At 37.3% G+C, this 23,547-nt stretch overlaps 1 protein-coding gene across 4 annotated transcripts in view; it reads left to right on the top strand.

Moving 5' to 3' along the window:
• The window catches only part of INPP4B (inositol polyphosphate-4-phosphatase type II B), a 276,822-nt gene that overhangs the window by 157,815 nt on the left and 95,460 nt on the right, over positions 1-23,547 (top strand). For all 4 annotated transcript variants that reach the window (XM_042870797.1, XM_042870794.1, XM_042870795.1 and 1 more), the window contains 5 exons: positions 4,159-4,209; positions 7,292-7,371; positions 13,325-13,436; positions 15,012-15,084; positions 21,200-21,347. In XM_042870797.1, coding sequence (XP_042726731.1) covers positions 4,159-4,209; positions 7,292-7,371; positions 13,325-13,436; positions 15,012-15,084; positions 21,200-21,347 — 464 coding nt within the window. The remainder of the gene's footprint in view (positions 1-4,158; positions 4,210-7,291; positions 7,372-13,324; positions 13,437-15,011; positions 15,085-21,199; positions 21,348-23,547) is intronic.

Genomic DNA, 23,547 nt, shown 5'->3' with positions numbered 1-23,547 from the left:
AAGTCCTGTGAAGTCCTGAATTGCACTGCAGTGGAACATTATTTAGAGAGGGCCTGCATCACTTCCACCATGGTATGGTGCAAGACAGCGTAGCTTCGATACGACTGACAATTACACTGAGTCAATAAGCCTTGGTGGTCTTATGTCTCTAGCATGTCCCAAAGCAATCAGATGCACAGAATTTACTGTCCCTTGGCACAGTCCGCCTCTTCCACTTGGACGCTGTGGGAATTGCATGTCTATTGAAATACCTCACTTAGGGAAGAGTTCCTACGTAATTTGTTATTTCTGAACTGTGGTTTTCAATTTTCTTTTGAAGGTGAATCTGATCACAAGCAGTAAGTAAATAAAGATTTGTTAAAAATTCAAATCAAATATCTAATTTCTGCTTGCTCCTAATACATCCGGTTTTCGGCACTTAAATGAGGAGGCATCTCCTAATGCTTGTTCTGTGCCATGTTGACAAATGAAGTGCACCTACACCTCTTCAGAAAGAGTGCGAGGTGCAGCCTACACAGAGAAGCCAGCAGGAAGATACTCAGTTGCAGAGAAGCTGCATAGGAAAGCAGTTTAGGATGACTCTTAGAGACTAAGATCATTGCATTTTCTATTATCTTCAAATTCCTTGTTCTAAAGTGTGCCTGGAGGCAGTACCTAGTCTCACTGCTGCACAAACAAATGCTTCTGACTCCGCACCCTGCAAGGTAATGTAATCTCCCACTACCTGTGATAAGTACCAAAATGTATGCAAGTATACCAGCCTTTCTGCTTGACCCTTTCAGGTAAAAAGCAGCTGATACTGTCATTTCATATACAGCACGTGGTGGAGACATGCAAATAGTTAAGGAGAGTATGTTTTATGCCACTGCAAAAGAACTGATTAAGGTTGATATAATTTCTGTATCTTCTACTTTTCTTCTGTTTTAATTTTAACGGTTGTTAATCTCTCTGCCTAGTATCTTTTCCATTGGGACTGTAGATCCTTGCAATATTAGATACTTGCCTTTTGGGGAAAATATTTTCCTCTTTACTTTACGTGGGCTCTTAAAAAAAAGTTATGTAATAATGCTTGGAGAATTTGCATTACATCCCCCGTAAAAGCTGACAAGATATTGATGGAAGTGTTGTACTTTGCTCACTTTTATGTTGATTGAACTATTCAGCAAATTGCTGGTCTATTTGTTGAAAGTGAATGTTTCTCATCTGTATCTTTTTTTAGAAATAAGTTTTCTGTAAACAAGCAAGTGTGATGCCCCATGCAAGGTATGACTGTACAATACACTCATTTGAACAAATGGAATGTAAAACGTGCTCACCCTTTGGAAAAAAATGCTGATTTTTGTAATCAGCGCTACTGCTACGTTTGTGATAAGCTGGCTTCTGAGTGCCCGAATCGGACAACTTCTTCCCTCTGTCACTGCAGTGCACATAACAAAAGCAAATTCTGGGAAGACCAATGTGATTTTTGCCTTGGCTGGTGTTCTTGTAATGTTTGATGTTCAAGCATGTTGGAATGGCATGTATCTTATGCAAGCCCATTGATATTGTAGAACCTAGTGCCACTTTAAGCATTTTCATCCCTTCTAGCACACGTATGTGAAGCTACCACTTTTGTAAGAAGAGTTATAAAGCAACGTGGTTGCTCTCTAATGGCTGGTGGTGCAGCGTAGCTGGCAGATGGGTGGGAACAGTGTCCTTGTGAGCTTTCTGTGGAGTTGTGGTGGTTGTGTTAGCAGAGTTCAGTGTTTGCCTTTGATGCCAAGAGGGCTGTGAGGGGAAAGAAAAGTGCAAATGCTCACTATTCCTGAGCAGCTCCAGATGATATCAAGGTAAGATGTCTGCATAGGTTGTGCTCTTGCACCGCTGCTGGAGTTGCACCAAGGCGATGAAATTGAAGGCCTTCCTGGCACACTCTAGTTCTAAAGAGTTTAGGTCAAATTTTCGGCGACTTTGTTCAGTGGACATCACCAATGTTTTGTCACACCTGGAGAAAATCTGGTTGTTGTGAGGTGCTGGGTGGGCTACAGGACAGGGCAACTTAACAGCCAGCAACAGTAAGTGCAGGGAGTTCACTGAAAGCTGTAGGGGATTTGAGGTTGAGTAACTGAGAAAAGAATGTAGCATTATTTCTTGGCAGAACTTAGGTGCCTTTTGAACTTGGCCTTCAGTCACTAACCGAAACACCAGGACTTCAATTAGGCGCACACAAAAGTTTTACAAATAATAATTCTTCCGTCTTCTGAACTCTTGATGGCATGCATGGATCTGGCTTAGTGCTGTGATTGACCGGAAGAAACATTCCTTAGCAAAGGCAGCTTTATATGATAAAAAAAAAAAAAAAAAAACAGGTTATTAAAGCTGAATTTAACATCTATACTTAGAGAAGTTTGATGCTTGGATGTCTGATCTGTGCACTAAAAGTACGGGTTAGATACTCGTTGTTCTGTATATGATACTGGAATTATGGAAACATATAAGGTTAATTATAAATTGTCACCACTCCGTGCCCCAGTGTTTATCCTGGTGTTGCATACTGTACTATGCACAAACCGTTTTAATATTCCAAGAAGTACTAGAATACTCATTGTAAATGTTTTCTATTTGACCTAGGTTATAAGATGTATTTCTTAATTACTTTTTTGATCTCTTCATACATATGATATCTCACAAGGTAAGATGGGAGCATGTGTTATTCTAGGAAAGTTAAATCTTCTACCACTTCTGAATAATCTCGCTGTTGAAAGGTTTGCGTTTTGCTTAGGAAAATCTGGAGCACATAAGGAGAAGACAGAATTTATGGTAAAATAACGAGTGTCTGGGATTGAAGTCTACGTTTATATTTCTATCTTGTAGTTTTACAATACCGCTGGGTACATTAGGGAACGCTAGTTTATGACAAGCTTTAAAAAAAATGCAACAAAACAGCTTGTTTGATCAGGTGATAGAGGAGGAGAATATTTGCTTGTGAAAATGCTTCTCATTTTTCTGCTTGTCCTTGCATTTTGTGTATTGAGTTTCGAGCTAAGGGATTATTTTCTGTCTGTTTACAAGCTATCTGCCTTTTGTATTTCTAATGATGTGTACCTGGGCCTGTGGAGATACCTCATCATGTACTTTGGTAGTTGTAGTATTTTGAGCAATTAAATATGTTTGGGGACCTATACTAATAGATAATATGAAAGGGACCAAATTATAGCTCCCATATGTGACTTCTCTTTTTAAAGAATATTTTCAAACATGCCTCTCAAGATAAACCGAACAAAAAACAATTACAAAAAAAAAAGTAAGTAAAAATAACCACCACACATACTTAAATCACAAATCCAGTTTCCCTTCAGCAGAGAGATCTTTGATACCTTAAAGTGCCTTAGTCAAATACCAGGATTACGAAATATAGTATTCATGTACATCTGGCTGTCAGACTATTGGTTGGAAGGCGATCTTCTGTAGGTCATTCCGAAGGTAATACCTCTTATTTCCAAGGAAACGACAACTATGAAGAGCACAATAGGACTGATAGAGAGAACTCTCAGCTACAAAATGCCATTTTTCAATGTGGTCATTACCATTAGTTCTGCATTTTCACCAGTGGTGTGCCAGGGTCTGCAAGTCATTCTTTAAAAAAAAAAAAAAAAAAAAAAAAAATCTAAACCAGCTGAAGGAATACACTGTTTCCCAAATGCTATGATGGTGTTGTTGTTAAGTACACATTGCCCACACAGCCCAACTTTCAATGCATTAGTGTTTTGTTTATCGTCTCCGTAAATGTACGGCAAGAAATAATGAATATCAGTGGTTGCAGTGTTTTCCATGTGAAAGTATTCACTGAGACACCTTTAATTTATATGCTCTTCCTTGTCAGATGCTGTTCTGTCAGACTGCCCCTCTGCTGCTATCTGTTGCATGGCAACAAAATGCAAGAGGAGGTTCAGCCTTTACTGCTGTACTACCTTTTACTCTGTGGGCTGACATAATGAAATAGGACATATTACTTTCAGAACAGTTCTTTTACACACATACATTCCTTAAAAATCTTCTCTAATATATATAGAAAACATTAAAAAAAAAAAGAAAAAGAAAAAGAAAAAGTACACGAGTCCTTCTCATTTTTGGAAAGTAACAAAAAAAAGTTTGACTTTTTTTTCTTCTTCCTCTCAGGTCCACACCACTGTCCTACCTGATCACAAGGAGCCAAGAACAGATGTTGGAGTAAGCAATTTTTGTATATTAATGGATTTTTCACCTCATCAAAAGACACAGACGTAAAGGAGAAATGGCATTCTGCTTAAACTGCTAAACAGGAGCTGGCAAGCTTGGTTTTTTAGAAAAAGTTGATTTAAGTGAATAATGAATCAAGGGAGGGGCAACGTACTTGGTGATTGATGTCATCCCATTCACTAATTGTTTTCAGTTGAAATTATCCTGAGGCAAGCACAGCTACCTAGACTTCTTGCTACTTGCCATACAAGCCATCTGGATTGAGAGCACAGAATTGCATTATCTGAATGAGCCTTGCCAGTCTCTTTCTCATTTTCACATGCAGAGTATAAACAGTGCGGAATATAAATAGTCCTGCCAGTCTGGTCTGTTTTTGGCAAAGATATTGGGAATTCTTTTTAGTTTTTGAGAAAGCTAGAGTCTCCCTGATAATATGCAGGTTTTTGGGAGTAGGAAACGTTAGTCCTGCTAGAGCTGAATAGAAGACCAAACAGGATGTGGGGTTTTTACGTTGTGAGTCTTAGGTGCTGAGTTTCCTGCATTATCAGGGCTTCCTTGGCAGAGTTTCCAGCACTTCAGCTACTGTTCAGAAAGCCTGTAACTTGGCAGCGCTTACAGGCTTAGTGAAATAATCGATGTGTTTCATCTTCTTAGGTAACTATTACAGAGACTTTTCTCTTTGGCTAGGTGGGATAATTCATCAAACTAGTCAAGACTCATATTTTCAGATAAATAAACATAAGTGTTCCACTAGCAAAATTATGTTGGAATATTGCTCTGTAATTAGAATTACAGCAGCTGTTTTGTTTAAAGTCTAATTTTCAAGTGCTAAGTTCAATTGGTTTGTAGACTGCCAGTTTGGGCCGCCAGGGTACACGATTTGTCTCCAAATCAGTTCGAAAAAATTTATGTCCAGCATCATTTGAAATTAGACTCCTTAAACTCTGCATTTTGGTCATGGAATTATTCACAAGTGTAGTTAATTTTGCTAATAATTCCTAATTGCTTTGCTGGATAAAGGAAGCTTTGTTATAAATAAACATAAGAATACGAGACAAGAAAATAAGTGGATTTATTGTTTTTTTTAACCCCATAAAATTATTCCACTTCAATTTTGTAATTCTGGAGAGCTACTTGAAGCACTCGGAGATGGTTAGTGGATATAGTGCCCAAAGCTCCTAAATTATGTGAAAGGACTGTGTGGTCACCTCTTAACCTTGATCATATGAGGATTCCTACTATGGATTCTGCAATGGGTTTGTAGTCTGTTGTACCGGAAAAAGAAGCACCAAACTTGTATCAGTTTTCTTTGTGCCACCACAGTTTTAACAGAAAAAATGCTGTCATGACTGATCTAAAGGAAGATGGAAATGTCTGTGTGTCTACTCTAGCAAGACTGTGCATCACACCTGGATATATTGCTACCAAGTATATGTTTCACTTAGCAGTGAAAACTAACCATGATCTTGTGTAACTGTCATTTTTCATGATAAATTTTTTATATGCTTTTATTTTGGCTTCTTGCCTGTCCGGCATTTCCCAAATCCCAAAGTTTTCCCAGCCTTCCTTAGACTCTTAGCTTCCGTCATTTTTCCTCTTCTAGTTAAGTGCCAACCAAAACACAGGAAATGAATTACTACCTATTTTAAGCCTGTATTTGTGATAGGAGTAAGCCTTAACAGTTGATCTAGCTTATCAAGTGAAGTCTGGTGTTGTGGCTTACGTAAATTGGGGATTGGGATTTAAACAATATGCATGAAAATATATCGTAGCATAGATAAAATAATGCCTATATTATTATATAATAATATCTATACTGAGGTCTATACAAGAAATATATAAATGTGTATTTATTGCTATATGTAAATATTCAACATTTAGCTGAGCATTCTTGAAAGAAAACAGACTGCAGGGTTCTTTTTGTTTATTTTTGTTGCTGTTTTTTAACCAGAGGAAGATGTTTACTCAATAGTAACAAATCATCATTTTCCCCAGGTTTGCAGTTGGGCTCTACATCTTGTGTGTTGATTTTACATAAGAGCAACTTGATTATTCTTAAATTTGAAGATCCAAGACTCTGTATAGTTTTCAGTGGTATTTTATTTTGATTTGAACTGTGGAGTGAAATCAGGGTAGAATAATAAACACAAACGTGTTTCTTTTGATAGAATTTGCAAAAATGCTAAATAAAATAGTTAAAAGTTATTTATGACAAGCAGTATTCAGTTGTATATTGAAAACAAATGCGTAGAAGCTGATAATAGACAGTTCTCTCTACCTTTGTTCCTAGGTCAAGGCCAACACTGGTTTATTTGACTAAATCAGATTGCAGTATTAGGTAGTAGAGTATGAGCAGAGGGTAAAAAGTAATGAAAAGTCAAGGAAGATGAGTTCCTCATTAGTGTTACTTGGACCCATTTCTCCAGCATATTCAGGTCTCTGTGAATGGCTTCCCTTCTCTCCAGTGTATTGACTGCACTGCTCAGCTTGATGTCATCTGAAAACTTGCTGAGGGTGCACTCAATTGCATTGTGTATGTCATCGATGAAGATGTTGAGAAGCAGACCCAAGGCCCTGAGGGATACTGCTTGTGACAGGCATCCACCCTGACATTGATCACAACCATTTGGTTACTACCAGCCAATCAGTTCTTAATCTATCAAACAGTCCATTCTTTAAATCCATACCTCTCCAATTTAGAGGGAAGGAAGGAAACAAGTATTTACAAACACTGCTGTAAACTAGAGAAATGCAACATTTTTATTAAAGAACATTTACTGAACTCACTTCCAGGCAAATACATAGCAAAGTAACTTCATAGTAAATACATACATGTCAGAGTGGTTCTCGAGAAAGGGAGAAGTTGCTGCCCGTTAAGCCAGTATTTAACAACTTTGTGGTAATCATGTTACGGCTACGTAACAATTTTCTACCATATAATGTGTTAAATTAGTATGCAGGAATGTTTCTAGGTACCAAGGAAAGATTTGAAGACCAAAAAAGTAACAGTTAAAATTTCAAAAATTTCAACAATAGAGATTTTTTTTTTTTTTCATTCTGCTTCATTTTGTAGCGAAGCTTCCTGGGCTGTACGACTTTTACAGTAGGAGACTTGGTGAAGTCAAAGGAACAACAGTTGACCCTTACCCTCAGGTAAGTGTTTTCATCTGTTGTAAACCAGATCAAGTAAATAATCTGTGGCATTTTATATTCCTGATTGACTGTTTGAAACTCCGTATTCCTTTGCTTATGTTAGATATCAGCCTTAAGTACTTATTTTTCTACCATATACTAACAGAAAAAGAAATACCTGTTACTTAATTTTATTGGAAACAGTAATTTTTTGGTGTAAGCATATGGAAGAATTTCAGGGAAGTAGAGTATTTTGTTTCACAGTCTCCATTAGAAAGGAGTACAAGATTCTCAGTTAGGTTTCATATGTGTGTCTTAAAGAGTAGGCCTTGTACAATTTGCTGGTTTAATTACTAGCCATATTTAAAGATGATGGACGTAATGAGTTAAGTCTTTTCTCAAGTGTGAAATAAGTGCAATAACCTAACCTCATCATTACTTGCAGCCAAATGTCAGTGGGGTTTGATGTACAACACTGTTCAGTGGCATAACACTTAACAGCAGGAGAGTCATGACCAATGTTTGAAAACTAGGGTTGTGCTGAATAGATATTTACTGGAGCTCAGTACTGATGGATACAGTTTTCACCTTTAGTGCTGGCTTATGGTTATAAAATACATTAAGATAGGAACAAAAGCTATTTTAAGATAAGGGAAACATTTTAGCTTGTGATGTTTCAGTATGAATTCATTGGATTCAGACACGGTATTGGAGCCAGCCTTGAGTTCACTGTTGAAAGTGCAGTGTTCAGTGGCGTTGTCATAGTTCCATCATGTCAAAGTGTCCTCATTTTTGAAAGGAAACTTTTTGACGTACTTTTTCTATTACTGTACCAGCCTTCTTATGTAGCATTGATTGTTCGATATATATTTAACTTGCAGGGAGAGGTTAAAATGCCTTGATGTCACTTTTACCCAAATACAGAAAATGCCACATATACCAAGAGGATAACTTGAAATTTTTTTTTGACAAAACGGGTTTGGATAAAATGTGAACTGATGGAAATGTTTACTTAAATAAATACCAATTTAATGTTTGTAAAAATTTATTCGTAGAGGATTTCAAATTTTCAAGGTCAGTGTTGCAGTAGTTTAAGTACGTCACCTTTGTTTCTTTGACTTCCTTATCAAGCAATCACTATAAAATAATACATACATGTATGAACTTTTCCCCATGAGAATTCAGAATTTCCATACAGCCAGTTTTAGCAAGACTCCATCCTGAAATGATTTCGTGGCTGCTTCATGTCATTGTCATCCACCCCAGGAAGTAGATAAATGAGTAAGGTGAATCTCGCAAAGATTTGAGGGGAAACGTTATGCTGAAATACTATAAACAGAGAATGGATTGAACATTGCAGGACTTCATTTATTTATATGACAATTCTACAAAACATTGTTTATCGGTCAACTTGTTTAAAATCCATGTTGATTGAGATAGACTTGACTGTGGTTCCACAGAATAAACAGAAGGCAACAACATTTTTATACAAGTACAGTAGTTTTGTGCTTACATGTCTCAGAATGTATTGGAGAAAATAGGTTTTATGGTAGTTGGTACGTTAGCCTGTACTAACTGCATTTGTTATATATTATGCACTGGAGAACGGGGCTTGACTGGAAATCATGCCATTTGCTTTTCAGGCAGTCAGTAGCTTTGTCATTTATAATTAACACTATTATGCAAACAGTCTGTTTTCTTTTTCTTTCTGTTCTTAAGCCTTTTTTGGGGAACAAGGGTATAGCCCTGGGAACCAATTAGCAGGCCTGAATTTGCATATTCACTATGCAGTTAGGAGACTTAATGAGAAGTGCATTGGAGGTGAATAACTACTGTTTTCAGTCCCTCTAGCTCACCTGCTTCTTCATTGCTAACTTGTCTCGTCGTTCCTTTCTGGATGCTCGTGTCAGCCTTTTATCATTAGAGATGTTGAAGTGGATGTTTCTGTTGTTAGGGCAGTTCTAGGTAGCTCTTTCTCTCCTCTTAGATGGAACTGATATTAGCCTGGTGGTCCTCAAGGACTTGGGGTGGTAAGCAAACCCGTCTATATAATAAATTTTCCAATAACATGAGACGCAATTGTAGTTTTAAGCCTGAGGTGACTTCAAGGCAACTTCAAAAGTATCTGGATTTGACTTGGTAAACTAAACAACGATCTTGTATGTAGCACTACTGGAACTACTGCTTTAAGTTTGAAACCTACTGCTTCGCTTGAAACTACGCCCCTAGGGTTTACGAGATGATGGGACTTGAATTGCTGCAGCATAGGTGGGTGCGCACTGGCATGGGACTATGGCTGCAGCAGATGGAGTGAGCGCTGCAGAAAGAAGGCAGGTTGGACTGAGTGGGAAGGGATAGACTGAAGCTTTGCCAGCTTTGCTATTGAAGCTTGCATCCTCTGCTTCCAAATCTGGTTTAGAAGTCACTCTTCAAACACTGTCTCCTTTATTGATAATATTTCAAATGCAGGTGCTCTGTAGGCAAATATGGGGCAATTGGTGCTCTTTGTCTCAGGCTGCTTTAAATGAAATAACTCATCAGAAATTTTCCAGTTCCACAAGCCAACTGGCATTACAGCCAAATGTGGGCTTCTCACACCGACAATTGTTTTATTTATTCTTATTGTTCTATTCCACCTCCGTACTGCGTGTGTGTCACGAAAATCCCTATGCAGGTTTGTCAAGGTGCAGTCTGTGTTATACTGAACTCCTGGGGTTCTGTAGTGCATCTTGTCTCATGACTATAAGCAATTTGGTACAGGGACAGTCTTCACTGCAGTGTGTCACTGCAAGCTGCACTTTCAACTTTATTAAACAACAGCAAATAAGCTTTTTTAACCTCATGTATTTTGAAGCCCGTTAATTATTTTCCTAATGATCTGCTTAACAGTGTGTGTGTGTGTGTGACATTGTTTTCTGCCTGTCTGAGCAAATGACCTGAAATAAATACATATAATTAATTTGCAGTACTGTTCGTTTTAATACAAAGTAAAATAACACAGATCTCCATCTTATTTCAGTGATCAGCATGCTTTTTTTCCCCTACTGTGCAAGTCCTGTGTAATTCTCACTTTTAATTATCCTTTAAGCATAATTAATCTCATTACATTGCTTGAAAGTTTTTAAATCCATGACATGTCTGTTGTTTGAAGACGGTTATGCACCAGTGGTATTTCAAATTCAGTGTCTTACACAGATTATGGTGGTTTCTCCCTGGACATGCATAGAGTTCTTTCAATGCAATTACAACTTAATAATACCACTGTTTTATTCCTTTTCACTGTCTTAGAGATGATATGTTTCACATTTTAATATTACATATGTTTAAGAACAGATCAGGAGTGATTTTGAGAAGACCATCCTTGAAAAAATTTGGTAGAAAATAAAATTACGTCAACTGTATTTCTACATGTACAGAGAAAGCTCAAAAACTTTACTGTTGTCACCTGTGAGCAATTAGGAGGAATATTCAGCCCTCTTAGGCAATTCAGACAAGGACTTTTATCAGTTCATTTGCAAACTGAGCTTCTTTTTATTCAACTTCCAATTATACTCCTAGTTTGTCTTTAATCTTGCATCGGACCTGTTTTTATCTAGGTCAGCGTCAAACTTGCAGGTCTCTTTGACCTTGGAAATCATGTTTACTAAAAAAAAAAAAAAAAGGAGGGGCAGGATTTTTCTTCTGATAGTCAAGTGAATGACCAGGATTACAGTCGAGTGCTGTTGCACATTGAAGTCAGCCTGCTAATGAGGTTGTCCCTTTCACACTTATATCAGGACACGCTAAGTTGTTGAAAAATTGTCAGTCTTGTAGCAACGCACTGGCTCCGATTTATGAAGATGTATATGACATGCTAACATCTTCTATATTCCCCTTTTCCTTGGAAATGCTGTAGTCCCTTTGTTGAAGTAACTTAGTTCACATGCTGGTTATTATCTAGGAAGAAGAAAGCAAGTCAAACTGCTGTGTTGTAATAACTGAAAGGAATGTTCTAATTTCAGAAGGAACTAAAGCTGTTTTTCATACATTTAAAAATTATGTACTTTTGCTTGTAAACACCCTTTGGACATAGAACCTTTCTACCTCATTATTTTTCTTTTGTGTGCTTTGTTAATTAACATAGCCTTCTTTGGTTGCGAGGCTATTTAGAAGTGGTTCATTTAAATTGTTTCTTTTTTTATTGTCAGTAATGAATTTGTCTTAGAGCAAGTGAAGAAATGACATGGAAAATAAGGTGAATTGTGTATTTTGAAAGGGTTTTATATAAAAACATGTGATTTGTGTAGCTGCAAGTTGAGTGTGTTTTACTGAAACACACATAAAAGGTATAATGACCTGTAACAAAAGATGTTTATATTGGAAGCTCAAAGTAGCTGTATTTATAAATGTACATATGTAAAATTTACATAAAATCTTTTGATTTAGCATGATAAATAAGTATTCACGTGTGAAAAGCTTGGTATGGCTTCTTAACTTCAATCACTCCAAAAACTCAGCTTCCTCTGACCTAATTAAGACTCCATACAACAAGCAAAATTCAAGATGGTGTAAAAATGTGGTAGTCAGGGTTCTGCAGCCTGTCTTTCAGCAAATAACCTGAGAAAGTCCAAGCTCCACACGTGCCAGGAAGGCTGAGCCAGCATGGGCTTGGCCTGCATGGGTGCAGGGCCTACATGCGCTGGCGCTGTGCCTCTCAGGAGCTCTTATGACTCCCAGTGTAGTGGGCTTTATCTTGCCTATTTGCTCAGAGTTGTGATGCTACACCGTACTAGTGGTGTACGACAGAGCCGGTGCTTGGTTATGGGCTTGGTCCTGGTAGGGAAAACTTTGAGTAGTGGTTGGTATTTTTACTGATCCTTATATGATATGATGTGGCGGTGTGTTTTTTTTTTTAAGATCTATAAGCAAGTCCATGCTAAACTTTAGTTTGTTGTTTTGCAGTGAGGGTTTGCCCAGGAATGTAGAGGTTTTTATTGGAAATACTCGTCTAATGTTTTGTTCTGTGTATTTCTTTTGTGCTGCTCTGCAACTTTGTATCTTTATTTCTCAGTTGATATATGGTATTTGCCCAAATCCACTTGTTTTTGTTCTTCTCCTCTGTGCTTTTCAATTTTGCTGAACTTATTATCATCATTGCTAATTTCTGCTTGGCATGTGTTGTATTGGTTTTTTCATTACTGTCAAATGGTCTGTTACATTTATTTCCTTCCTTCCAAAAAAAATCCAGCCATTCAGAATAAGCCAGAGGAGGCAGATGATGCAGCCTTGGTATTTGAATAAAGTTTTGCTGTCAGTGAAAGCCAAAAAGCATTGAATTATTTTAGTTTAAAGTCTTATTTCTGCTGAAAGGTAGCATACAGTATTCTTTGTTTTGACGTGCAATTGGAATTACCTTTTATTTTTTTCCCAAAAGTATTTGTAGAAATAATGAAATAGGAATTCACCTGCAGTTGTTATCCTCTCCCACTTAGTTAAAGAAATGAAACTCATTCTGTGTAATTACCCTGTAGAGATACTCCAAAAAGAAAAGTGAGATTTAGATTTGTTTCACTCTTGAGATTTAGCGACTAATTTATTAACCTACTGAACGTATTCTTTGCAGATGGTTAGGAAACAAAGCATCGCACTGTGTAGTGAGACTGCAGGTAATAAGTGAGCTATTGGCACAACAGGTAATGGCCCTTTTCCTCTATAATCCTCAGAATACCATCTAGAATGAGAACTTGACAACATGCATGGATTCTTCCACCATTTATAGCAGCTTCCAGTCCTCACTTTTATGATGAAAACATTGCATTTTAGAAGTGATATACAGAAGACATAATAAGCTTTATTGTTAATGTTACCTTTATGGATGTAAATACACATCTCTGCAGCTATACAGAAAAGGGAACTAAATGTTTACCGAAAGTATTTTTATTGATGGAATGAGATGCTGCATATGACCCAGTGTCATGGGATTTTTTTTTTCCAGAACTTCTGATGGTGGAAAGGCAGTTGGTACCATTGAAGTCAATCTTGTGAAGATGGGAGAACTAGAAGATGGGGAACCAGGCCATATCACAACAGATTCACAGGATCAAAAGGTAGCAATTCAGTTGATTGCACAAAATTAAATAGAATTATTAGTTGCTCCAGATATTTAAATTGCTCATACCACATTGTCTTAAGTAGTTATTAAAAAAATTATGGGGTAAAGTACTGTTCACACTTTATTTCTCAAAAATAAATGTTACAAAAACACGCACAATTATGTTCTGTTATTGATTGCCTAGTCCCTCTCCTTTTTTAGAAATAAAGAGTTGATTTTGATTTCAGCTGATCATCTTTGATCATTCTTGATCAACACCTGTCCCTAGAGACACCATAAATTATTTTTTTTTCCCCCTGGCAGTTCCTCTGTTTTCTGCCATTGAAGTCATGTTCATGTGGATTTTTAAATGCAGCCAGTATCCACAATACTGAAGACCTGGCAAGAATGGCAGACAGGCAAGCGAGAGAAGAGGTGAATCCCCTTAAAAAGGGACAGATTCAGCTGCGTTTCATGGTAGCATACAATGGTGGGGAAAATCTATGGGTGTAGTGGGTGCCAATGGTGGTACTTAAATGTTAGAATAGGGAAGTGTTGAGCAGAGGGTTTGTGTAGGGATTTTTAATTGAGGCAAACGTGGTGGGAGGCAAAAGGAAGAGCAGAAGGGGCTCGGAAAGGGTAAAAATGCTCTCCAGTAGGCAAGTCTTGCAGCCGGAAGTGGTGGCGATGCCAACTGGAGATGAAACAGTGGAAAAGGAAGGAATAGGAGAACCAAAGGAGGGGTGGAAAGGATTGATGATGAGAGGCTTGGGCTAGGACAAGATTCAGAAACAACCACTCTGTATGATGAAATGATGAAAACTGATTGTTTTCAGTTAATAAAAAAGGAGTTTACTTAGAGTCCCTGATAGTTGAATTTGACCTGAGATGTCAAGTGGTACGGAGTACCTCATGTCGTGCTGTTTGGTTGAAGATCTGAGATCTGCAGCAGAAAATCTTAAGAAGAGCCATGTTAACTGAGTTTACTGTCGTCTTTGGAAACCTTTTTTCTGACTGAAGGAGGAACATGAAAAATATTAATGCTAGCACATTTAAAAGTGGATTTATGCCAGTGGACTTTTACCAGTTGATTTTTCCATTAACTTTTGATACTTTTATACACTAACCTTATCAAAGGAAACGTTTTCTAATTCACTTGTATAACAGATGACTTCAATCACAAACCACAACCACGTTTTAAAGATTTGTGGCTTCTACTTCTGCCTTGTTTAAAAACTCATTGGGTGCTTTCTGATGCCATGTATGTGAAAGCTACTGAAAGAAACCCCTCGGAAACCACATCGTTTGTCAAAAGTTATTTTAACCTGTGCCTTTGTATTGGCAGGAAATCTTTGTTTTGTTATGGAATAGCTGACCGTATGTTGTCATCTTCCTTGTAGTACTTCTGAGTGTTTTACTATATTGGAACATACAGAGAAGGAAATCTGAATGGTAATTAATGGTAGGGTTGGGAAGTTATCAATGTTCTTTTTGATCTGCTACTTATAAGCCGCTTTTATAAACGCTTATAAACTCTGTGTCATGCCACAATGTGCAAATATAAAATATTGTTTTCTTGTTTCTTTTGTAGTGTGCGTTGGTTCGTGAGTGTACAGCACCTGAAGGCATAAGTGGCAAAGACAACTTGCCTTCATTAAATGCGGGTGAGTATTTTAACTTATTTTAACTTCGGTATAAGAGGTGATTATTGGAACAACTGGTCTTGAAGAAATCATTAAAATTTGGAGCAGATCTCTCTAAGGACTCTTCATAACATGTAGAAATTTATTAATATTTTATGTATTTTTGACTGTGTCATTTTTCTAACAAATGTGAAGAAATCTTTCAGACGTGTAATGCGTTATGAAATACTGTTGAAATCTCCCATTCCAAATCTTTTACAATTCAGTGATTTTTCAAAACTGTCATTGACTTCAGTGGGCATGGAATTAACCTCGTAAGTTTTTTCTCATGTTATTGCATGACATCCTGTTAAAATAATTATGTCCTATTTGCAATTGAATATCCAGGAGAATTAATCTTTCTCCTAGTCGATGGCATGGCAATTTCAGTTCACTCTGGAAGCTGTACATCCTAAAACTGAAGTAGTGATGGGCGAGGTATTCTCAGTTCTACTTCTGCTCTGCCCTTGTCTGTACTTCACTGAACTAGAATTCTGATTCAATATACTGAGAAATATAACATGCTGATATGCTGCACCATAAAAGTTTTACTAGCCCGAGTTTATGAATCTCTACTGCTCTACAGTAACAATGTCAGAAATAAGTTAGATGTGTTATCTGAAACCACAGCACTGCCAACTATTCTGTGCATTAGCTGCAGGCAGTTGAAGAGAAATGTTACTGAAGTTACAACGTTTTTAAAACCTTTATAAAAACTTTGTCTTATTACTTCACTGATAGGACAGGAGACATGGTAGTGCAGCTTTGCAGTCTGATGGCAGCACTAGAAACACACCAAAATAGTCTTCCCGTACGTGAATGAAAGGTGTCTTTTTTTCTCATGATGTGTTGAGACTAGATCGGAACCGGAGAAAAACTGACTAGAACTGCAATTTCTCATTACTGATTCAATGCGAGGCTACAAGTGTTTGTGGAAAACAAAAAAATAATTGAGAATCTCGAAATGGAGAGGGACCACATCTGCTTACAGAAATTACTGAACTGTAAATAGCTGGAGGGAAGGAGTGTTTGTAGGCATGTATTTATGGCTTTTCTTGGAGACGAGGTACAGAGCCAGTTGGATGATCTGGTCAAACTTAATGCAGCTCCTTGATTCTGAATGTCATCCAGATAGTGAGTCTCAAAGCAATTCTTAGTCAAAAAGTGTTGCTGTTTGCAAATGGTTTTGTTTAATTCACTGCCTCCTTTAGGTGAATTTTTTTTTTTTTTGATGGGCAAGTGTTGTATTGTGGGGAATAATTAGTGGTAAATTGTTGGAGCTCTCAAAGTAGATATCAGTTTTGCAAACAGTGAAGTTGAGGCCTCTTTGCCAAGAGTGAATGCGATTCTGCAATGTATATAGACAGCACTTAGGTATCTATGTTTATTGTTCTCATATACAGTTACATAACAGAAAATTGACCATCACTTTTCGCAGAGTTTTTGTGTGTTTTATTTTTGTTGAGTTGATTGGAAAAAGCAAAATTGAAAATGTCATATATGAGAAATGACAGCGCACAGGATATTGGAAAGAGTTTTCAGATGCAGGCAGTTTGTTCTATTAAGTACTTATTTCTCCATTTGCTTTCTGTATTTGTGACTTCCTCTTCTTGCCCTGGCATTGCCTGTGCTCTCAATAGACATTGGGCATCAATTTCAAGTTTTGTCAGTCCCACTCTTTTCACCTTATTCTTACTGAATTCGCAATTTCTTTTCTTAAGAAATTCTTCCTTTCCTTTTCTACCTCCAGCCTCTTTTCCCAGTCAGTCAAGCTCCTTTACCAGCGTGTCTCCATGACTGAGCTTTGTGTAGGTTAGAGCTGTCTCTGTTGCCTGGAGATGGGCTTTCTGAAATGGGTTCTAGCGTTGCCCTTAAGCATATTGTACCACAGGTGAGCTGTGTCCAATGAAGGTATTCATGCTCTCTGTAGCAATGACACATCCACAATCATATGAGTATTAGAAACTAGAAATGATACATTTTCAAAAGAAGTTGACACCTGGTGCATTTGTAACGTGTTTAGCTCAAGACTGTTTCAATTATTTACATACTAAGATTTCTTTCCTTAGGCTTAAATCAGTGTTAGATCTTGGTGGATTCTCATGGATATGGTAATTAGAAGACTTACTGTCAGAATTGAAGTTTATAAAGCACAAAAGATTACAGATCTCATAACTCTAACGTTGTAGACCTTCCTGTATTTTCTTGCCTCATTCTCCAAACAGCTGGACCATTTTAGCTGAAAATTTCCAGAAATAACTTGTTCAAATCAGGCAAAATTTTATGTGGCGAAATCAGAGGCAAGGAATGAAAGGAAAGGAAGAAGAATATTGTGGTGGAAGGTGAGAATTACAGCCTGCTTGCAGTGTACCTTGCCTGCACTACTCTCCCTGCTGTGTTCATGCAGAACTACAATAAACACAGATTCCACAAACATACGTATTACATGTCTATGCTGTTGTAAACTGCTCTGTCTCTCCCATGTTGTTTATCAGGCCTTCAAAACTATGAAACTGAAAAAAATACCCCTGTGTTTATCTTTAAGCTTGCTGGCGTTATTCTGTAAGTTAAAACTTTATATATATAACTCAGAATCCTTGAGTTTTGAGGCACTTAATGAGTCAGGGGAATGAGTATATTTCACAGATAGATATAATCATTCCATTATATCCCCAAGGATTGAATCTATATGTCTCAATATTGAGTTATTCATTTCTAATACAGGAATGCTTGCCAGCAAACCTTTCACCCTTTGCAATAACAAAAAGAATAAAAGTGATTAAAATAAAGCAAAAATGAACAAAGTTGAAAATGATCCTATCATAATACATCTATCCTAAGAAAGGAAGATATAAATAGAAACAGTAATAGTAAATTGGTATATGGCAGCTGTATGCTTTGATTTGTGTTGGATAGGGAACAAGAATGAAAGCAGTACTGGATCTTTCATTAATTTTTTTATTTTATTTGCAGGAGAAGCAGCAAGAAATAAATTGCATGAAGTAAAAAGCACAGAGATCTTAAAAAAAAAAAATGAGAATGTGCAAAAGTATGGATAGTCAAATATATGGCACCGGCTTTAAAGCTTTGTGCTATAAAGAAGTGATTTTAAAGTAAATCTTTCTTTTCTTAAACCACTGAAGTTCATCTGAAATTGCTTTTTTCTAGTGCCCTTCACGATCACTGTCTAAATACAGGAAGGATTAAATTTATGCAACTTTCACTCTTTTTAATAACTACTACTTATAAAATCTAGTTGTAGACTTAACATCCTGACTGTTTGGGTGCCAGAAGCCATCTGGATTTCTTCTTTAGGCCATTTGGAGAAATAAGAAAGAAAAACATCTAAGAACTTTATGGAATCACGTAAACATTTCAGTGTTTCGCTTCACAGGAAAAGAAAATATTGTGCAGCTCTTATTGTCTACCTCACAAAGTAGCAAGCAATAATGAAAATTAGAACTAATTGGTTTCCTTCCAGTCCTTTTTTTTTTTTTCTGTGTTTATAAATGAAGCTTTCTTAATAAATGTGTGGAAAGATGTTTTTGCTGTTTTTTTGCTTTCCCTTTATTTTTTTTTTTAAATAAAGAACTGTAAATGGCTTCCAGTCTGCAATTTCACTATCATAGATGTTACCATTTAGTAGTATCTAAAATGACTTAAATTCTAAAAATGATAAAAGAAACAACTTGGGATCCATGTTTCCTAAATGATACTGGTCTTCCTTGCGGTTATGCTGCAATACTTTTACACTGTGGTTTTTTTTTTTTCAGTTGGCTTTGACTTCTGTTTTTTTACTGGTGGTGATGATGAGGAGAGATGCAGGGGGAAGAGACTGTTAAGCATTCTCTGCTTAGCTAACCATTTTGTGTACGTGCATTAGGTTCTCACAGACAAGAATTTCGTGATTGTAGTGGATTGAACGTAGATTCAAGCGTTGCTCTTGGAAAAACTTGCTTTGAAAGCTTATTGGGAAGTAAACATAAGAAGAAATGGTGAAGACTTTTCCATCTAGGTCATCGTTATTTGAAATCTCATGGTAAATGTTACCAGCCTGCTTCATAATGAACAGGTGGTGCTACAAAATAATTAAATCAAAGAAAGAAAAAAGTGACCTGTTCTGATTTCTATTTTAAGATAGTCCTGACTTAACCAAGTTTATTGAGCTCCCTTTGACTTCTGGAGATTGTCATTTTGTATCTTGTTAATGGAAGATGATTGGTGCCTTTTATCTGCTTTATGGATTGACAGAGGCTGTCAACATGATTGAAAATTCAGTTTTATTAACATAAACGTATCTCAGTGGAAAGCAAGGAAAATAGGAGAAATCCCATTTTAATGAAGTAATAGAGTAAAGCCCAGACACAGGATGCAAGTTGATCGTGTGTTGAAGATGTTTTTGTTTTTTGAGGATCCTCTAGCTGTAAATGTGCGTACTGACATTTGAATATTGGGGTATTTGAGGTGCTAGTAATGAACAGAAATTCCTATTGTTCATTTGCCATTTCCATCAATCATCTATTATGCCTGTTTTAGAATAGTAAGTCAATCTAGTTTCTCTAAATAAAATCAATCTTAAAAGCAGGAAGACTTTTAAAAGGCTTTTAATTTCTAATCAGACTAGGTAAACAGATCTCAGTGAAATGATGGAAATAGAAAAGGAACATGAATATTTGCAGCGTTCTTTTCTTTACCAGCAGCTGTTTCATTACAGATAGCTCTGTATCTGGGGTCTTGTTTCAGGCTTTTTTTGGAGGATTTCTTGAGTAGTTATACAAGATGACTTGTGTAACTTCAACTTACTCTGTTTCTCATTCTCTGCAAATCAGCTCACATAGGCAATAATGATTGCCATGAGTTGTAAAAGAAGCTGATATTCCTAATAGTTATGGTTGCCACATAGTTGCCATTGGGAGTTAAAGGATTGATGCTGCAGTTTCCTCAGAAAAGAATGAACTCTTCAACTCCCAGTGCACTGCATAGTATTATGATGATGAAAAACTATGAAACCATGACAGTGGTATATATCATATTGACAAGAAGTTTCTTCTCAGCACACGAGAAATGCTTTTGTTTGAGTTACAGACCATTCAGTGGCAGATCAATGGAAACCTGGTCTGAGGCCGCTTATTCCATAAGGCTGGTAGTAGTAAAGTACTTTTGGAGGTTTTGAATGGCTGTCTGAAGTCATTCTGCATTAGCAAGCTGGTAATGTGTGTGTTTAATGACAGTAATTTGTGTCCCATGAAACTTATTTACAAAGTCAAATGATAGTTTCCTTTCTCAGCTTTTTCCCAACGGTTAAGAGTGGGGTGGATTTGGGGAAGAAAGGAGAGCGCAGAAATTTCCCATCTGAACACAATTGAGAGGTCAGAGCAGAAATATTGCCAAGATGCAAGAGCTTTAAGATGAAAAACACTGTGGGTTTTAAGGATAAACTTCGAAGACATGAAGCATCTTGGTTTTCCTAAATATTTTGATTTTCTTATGCCAAGCTATGAGTTACAGCCATAATCTGGGAATAGAGCATATAATACATTTGCAGGATTGTAATCTTTATTTCTATGAAGTACTAATTTCTTCATCATATCGGCGGTAAAATTTCCATTAACATTAGGAACACCTCATTAACATTAGTGACTCCTCTGCGTACGTATCATGGAGAAGATGCATTGAATACTGCTAAGCTGCAAGACACTCTTCACTTGTCCAGTGAAATTTATTATTCATGTGATTATAGCAGATAGTAGGTGATAGCACTGACTGCAACAAGTTCATTGTTTAATTGTGCGTTTTGTTTTTTCTAACTGTATCTTAAGTATAAGAATAGAGAGCATAACTTCTCTTTATACTGCATTGAAGTACTAAATTTGCAGAATACCTGCTGTGATTTATCTGCTATATTAGCAAAACTTGGTCCTCTACGTGCTGCTATAATAAATAAAATACTAATGTATTTAATAGATTCTTAATGGCTTTGAAAGTAATTCTACAAGCAACGGGAGGGAACAATGTATTGTTTTTAGATATTTTGTTCTCATAAATTTTCAGTCATATAACCACAGGAAAGCAACCTTATAATTTTTCTTCCCTGCAGTGTTAAAAAACCCGATCTGTAAGTTGTACAGATTTCCTACTTCTGACAACAAGTGGATGCGGATCCGGGAGCAGATGGCTGAGACCGTCCTGTCCTTCCATGTTCCTAAAGAACTGATCAATCTACACATAAAGGAGGATATGACAAGGTAAGGATGACGAATAAAGGATGAGAAGTAGTAAATACTACGTGTTTTCTTAGTAAGAACAAAATACACGATGAGCTAAAAATATAAATTGAAACGGAGAAATAGGCTGAGTGTACTATTCTAGGGCAACAAAGCTGGTAAGGGATCTGAGCACAGGCCTCATGAGGAGCAGCTGAAGGAGCTGGGATTGTTCAGTCTAGAGAAGAGGAAGCTCAGGGGAGACCTTATTGCTCTCTATAACTACCTGAAGGGAGGTTGTAGTGAGCTGGGGGTCGGCCTCTTCTCTCTTGTAAGTGTTGATAGAAATAGAGAGAATGGCTTCAAGCTGCGCCATGGGAGATTTAAGCTGGATGTTAGGAAATGCTACTTGTCTGAAAGAGTCAGGCGCTGGAATGGGCTGCCCAGGAGGTGGTGGAGTCACCGACCCTGGAGGTGCTCAAGGAACATTTGGATTTTGTGTTGAGGGACGTGGTTTAGTGAGAACTGTTGGTGATAGGTGGATGGTTGGACTGGTGATCTTGAAGGTCTTTTCCAACCTTGGTGTTTCTGTGATTCTGTGAGTCTTTGGACTTGTGAGGCTTTACAGTTGAAGCTGAACAACAGAATTGTCAGAATTATCTAAGGCTGCAGTGGTTCGTAAGTTCTGAGCAGTGATCTGTTTTAGAGTACAGTCATGACTTGAAATGCGTAAGGATCAACATTTGGTTAATAGCATTTTTGGAAAAGCCAACATTTTTTAAAGAAACAAAACATGACAAGGGCGTGAACTATATTGTAGTGTTTTGTTTTGTACTTTGGCAATGCTTAATTTCTCAGACAAATATTGTGCAAGCAAAGGCAAGTAGTATGTTTGTAGTTAGTGAAGAAGCAATGAGAATATAAATCGCTTTTCTTCTAGCTAATTTACCTTAATTGACATGAGAAAAGTCTATAAAAATAGTTGAATTTTGTTACCTTAGCTCATGTTCGGCCTTTTAGTCAGGAAAGGCATTACAAAACCAATGCCGTGTGAATGGCCTGGGAAAAAGAGAGGGAGCACCAGTGGCCTTAAACTCTTTGTATATTGAAATTCCCACTTCATGTGCTAAAACTGCAATTTGCCCTTAAATAGAACTGTAAATTCTGCTGGTCCAATGGAGCAAAAGGTTTCAAATGATCTCTGGCTTCCCTAAATGCTTACCTGCTTTTCCAAGTAGTGCATGATGATGCAGGAAAATGTTGCTACTTTTGCCATTGCACTTGCCTCACATAAGTGGACATGTTGTCTCGTGTAAGAGTAGCCTTGTGAGCTAATGCTGCATCCCTAAGGTAACCTGTGTGCTTTCAGGTAGCCCCTCTTCAGCAACCCAGCAGGAAGCCTTGCCTGTGGATGTTTGCAAGAGGTCCTGCAGTAGGGGTTCCTGTCTTAATAACAGCTGTTAAGCCCATCTACTGCATCTGTGTGATTTTCTTTTTGTGACAGTCCACAATCTTGCATGTAGTAAGTCAGTGGACTGCTATGGACTTAGTTGTAGTGATGATGGGTTTTCAAAGTATATGTGAATTGGTGTAATACTTGATTTTTTCGTTAGTACCATGTTTAGGTATTCATGACCAGATCTTGTTTGAGAATACTAATGCGTAAGGGTTTTTTTATAAGCAATAAAAATAGATCATGCTGACTGTATAGCCCATCCGCTACTCAAATTTATATTTCCAATAGATAAATGCCATTTAGGAGTTAGAGAATTACTTTAACCACTTTTATTTCTTATGCATTATCATCTCCAAAACCTCTGTGCAAATACCAGTACTTGGTGTTGTTTCACGTTATAGCATTCATCTCTTTGGAACAACTCATAGTATTGTCTTATTGTTTGTCTGTTAAATGGTCATCCAATACCCACTGAAACAAAGAAATGCTCTGAGGAAGAAACATACTTAAATATGGCTTGACAATTGAAGCACGTGCTTCTGGTTTTGCTGACTGCCAGTGTGGTTAGCTGTGAAGCCTGGTTAGAAGTCTGGGTGTGACAGTGAGAGGAACAAGTTGGTTGCATCAGTCTGAAGGAGGAGGTAAAATTGAGAGAAGCAGGAACTTTTGGTAGGATATTAGCAGATTGGGGTGGAGTAGGGACATCTGTGTCGCTTATCAGTGTATAATCACGTAGGTTGCAGCTTCAGCTTTGTACATGGTTTGCTGTCTGAAATAATTGCAAAG

This window comes from Lagopus leucura, unplaced genomic scaffold, assembly GCF_019238085.1.
Source record: "Lagopus leucura isolate 7727_CA_CO unplaced genomic scaffold, USGS_WTPT01 Super-Scaffold_100004, whole genome shotgun sequence".
NCBI classification, from domain to species: domain Eukaryota; kingdom Metazoa; phylum Chordata; class Aves; order Galliformes; family Phasianidae; genus Lagopus; species Lagopus leucura.
This window is presented reverse-complemented; position numbering and strand designations above follow the sequence as displayed.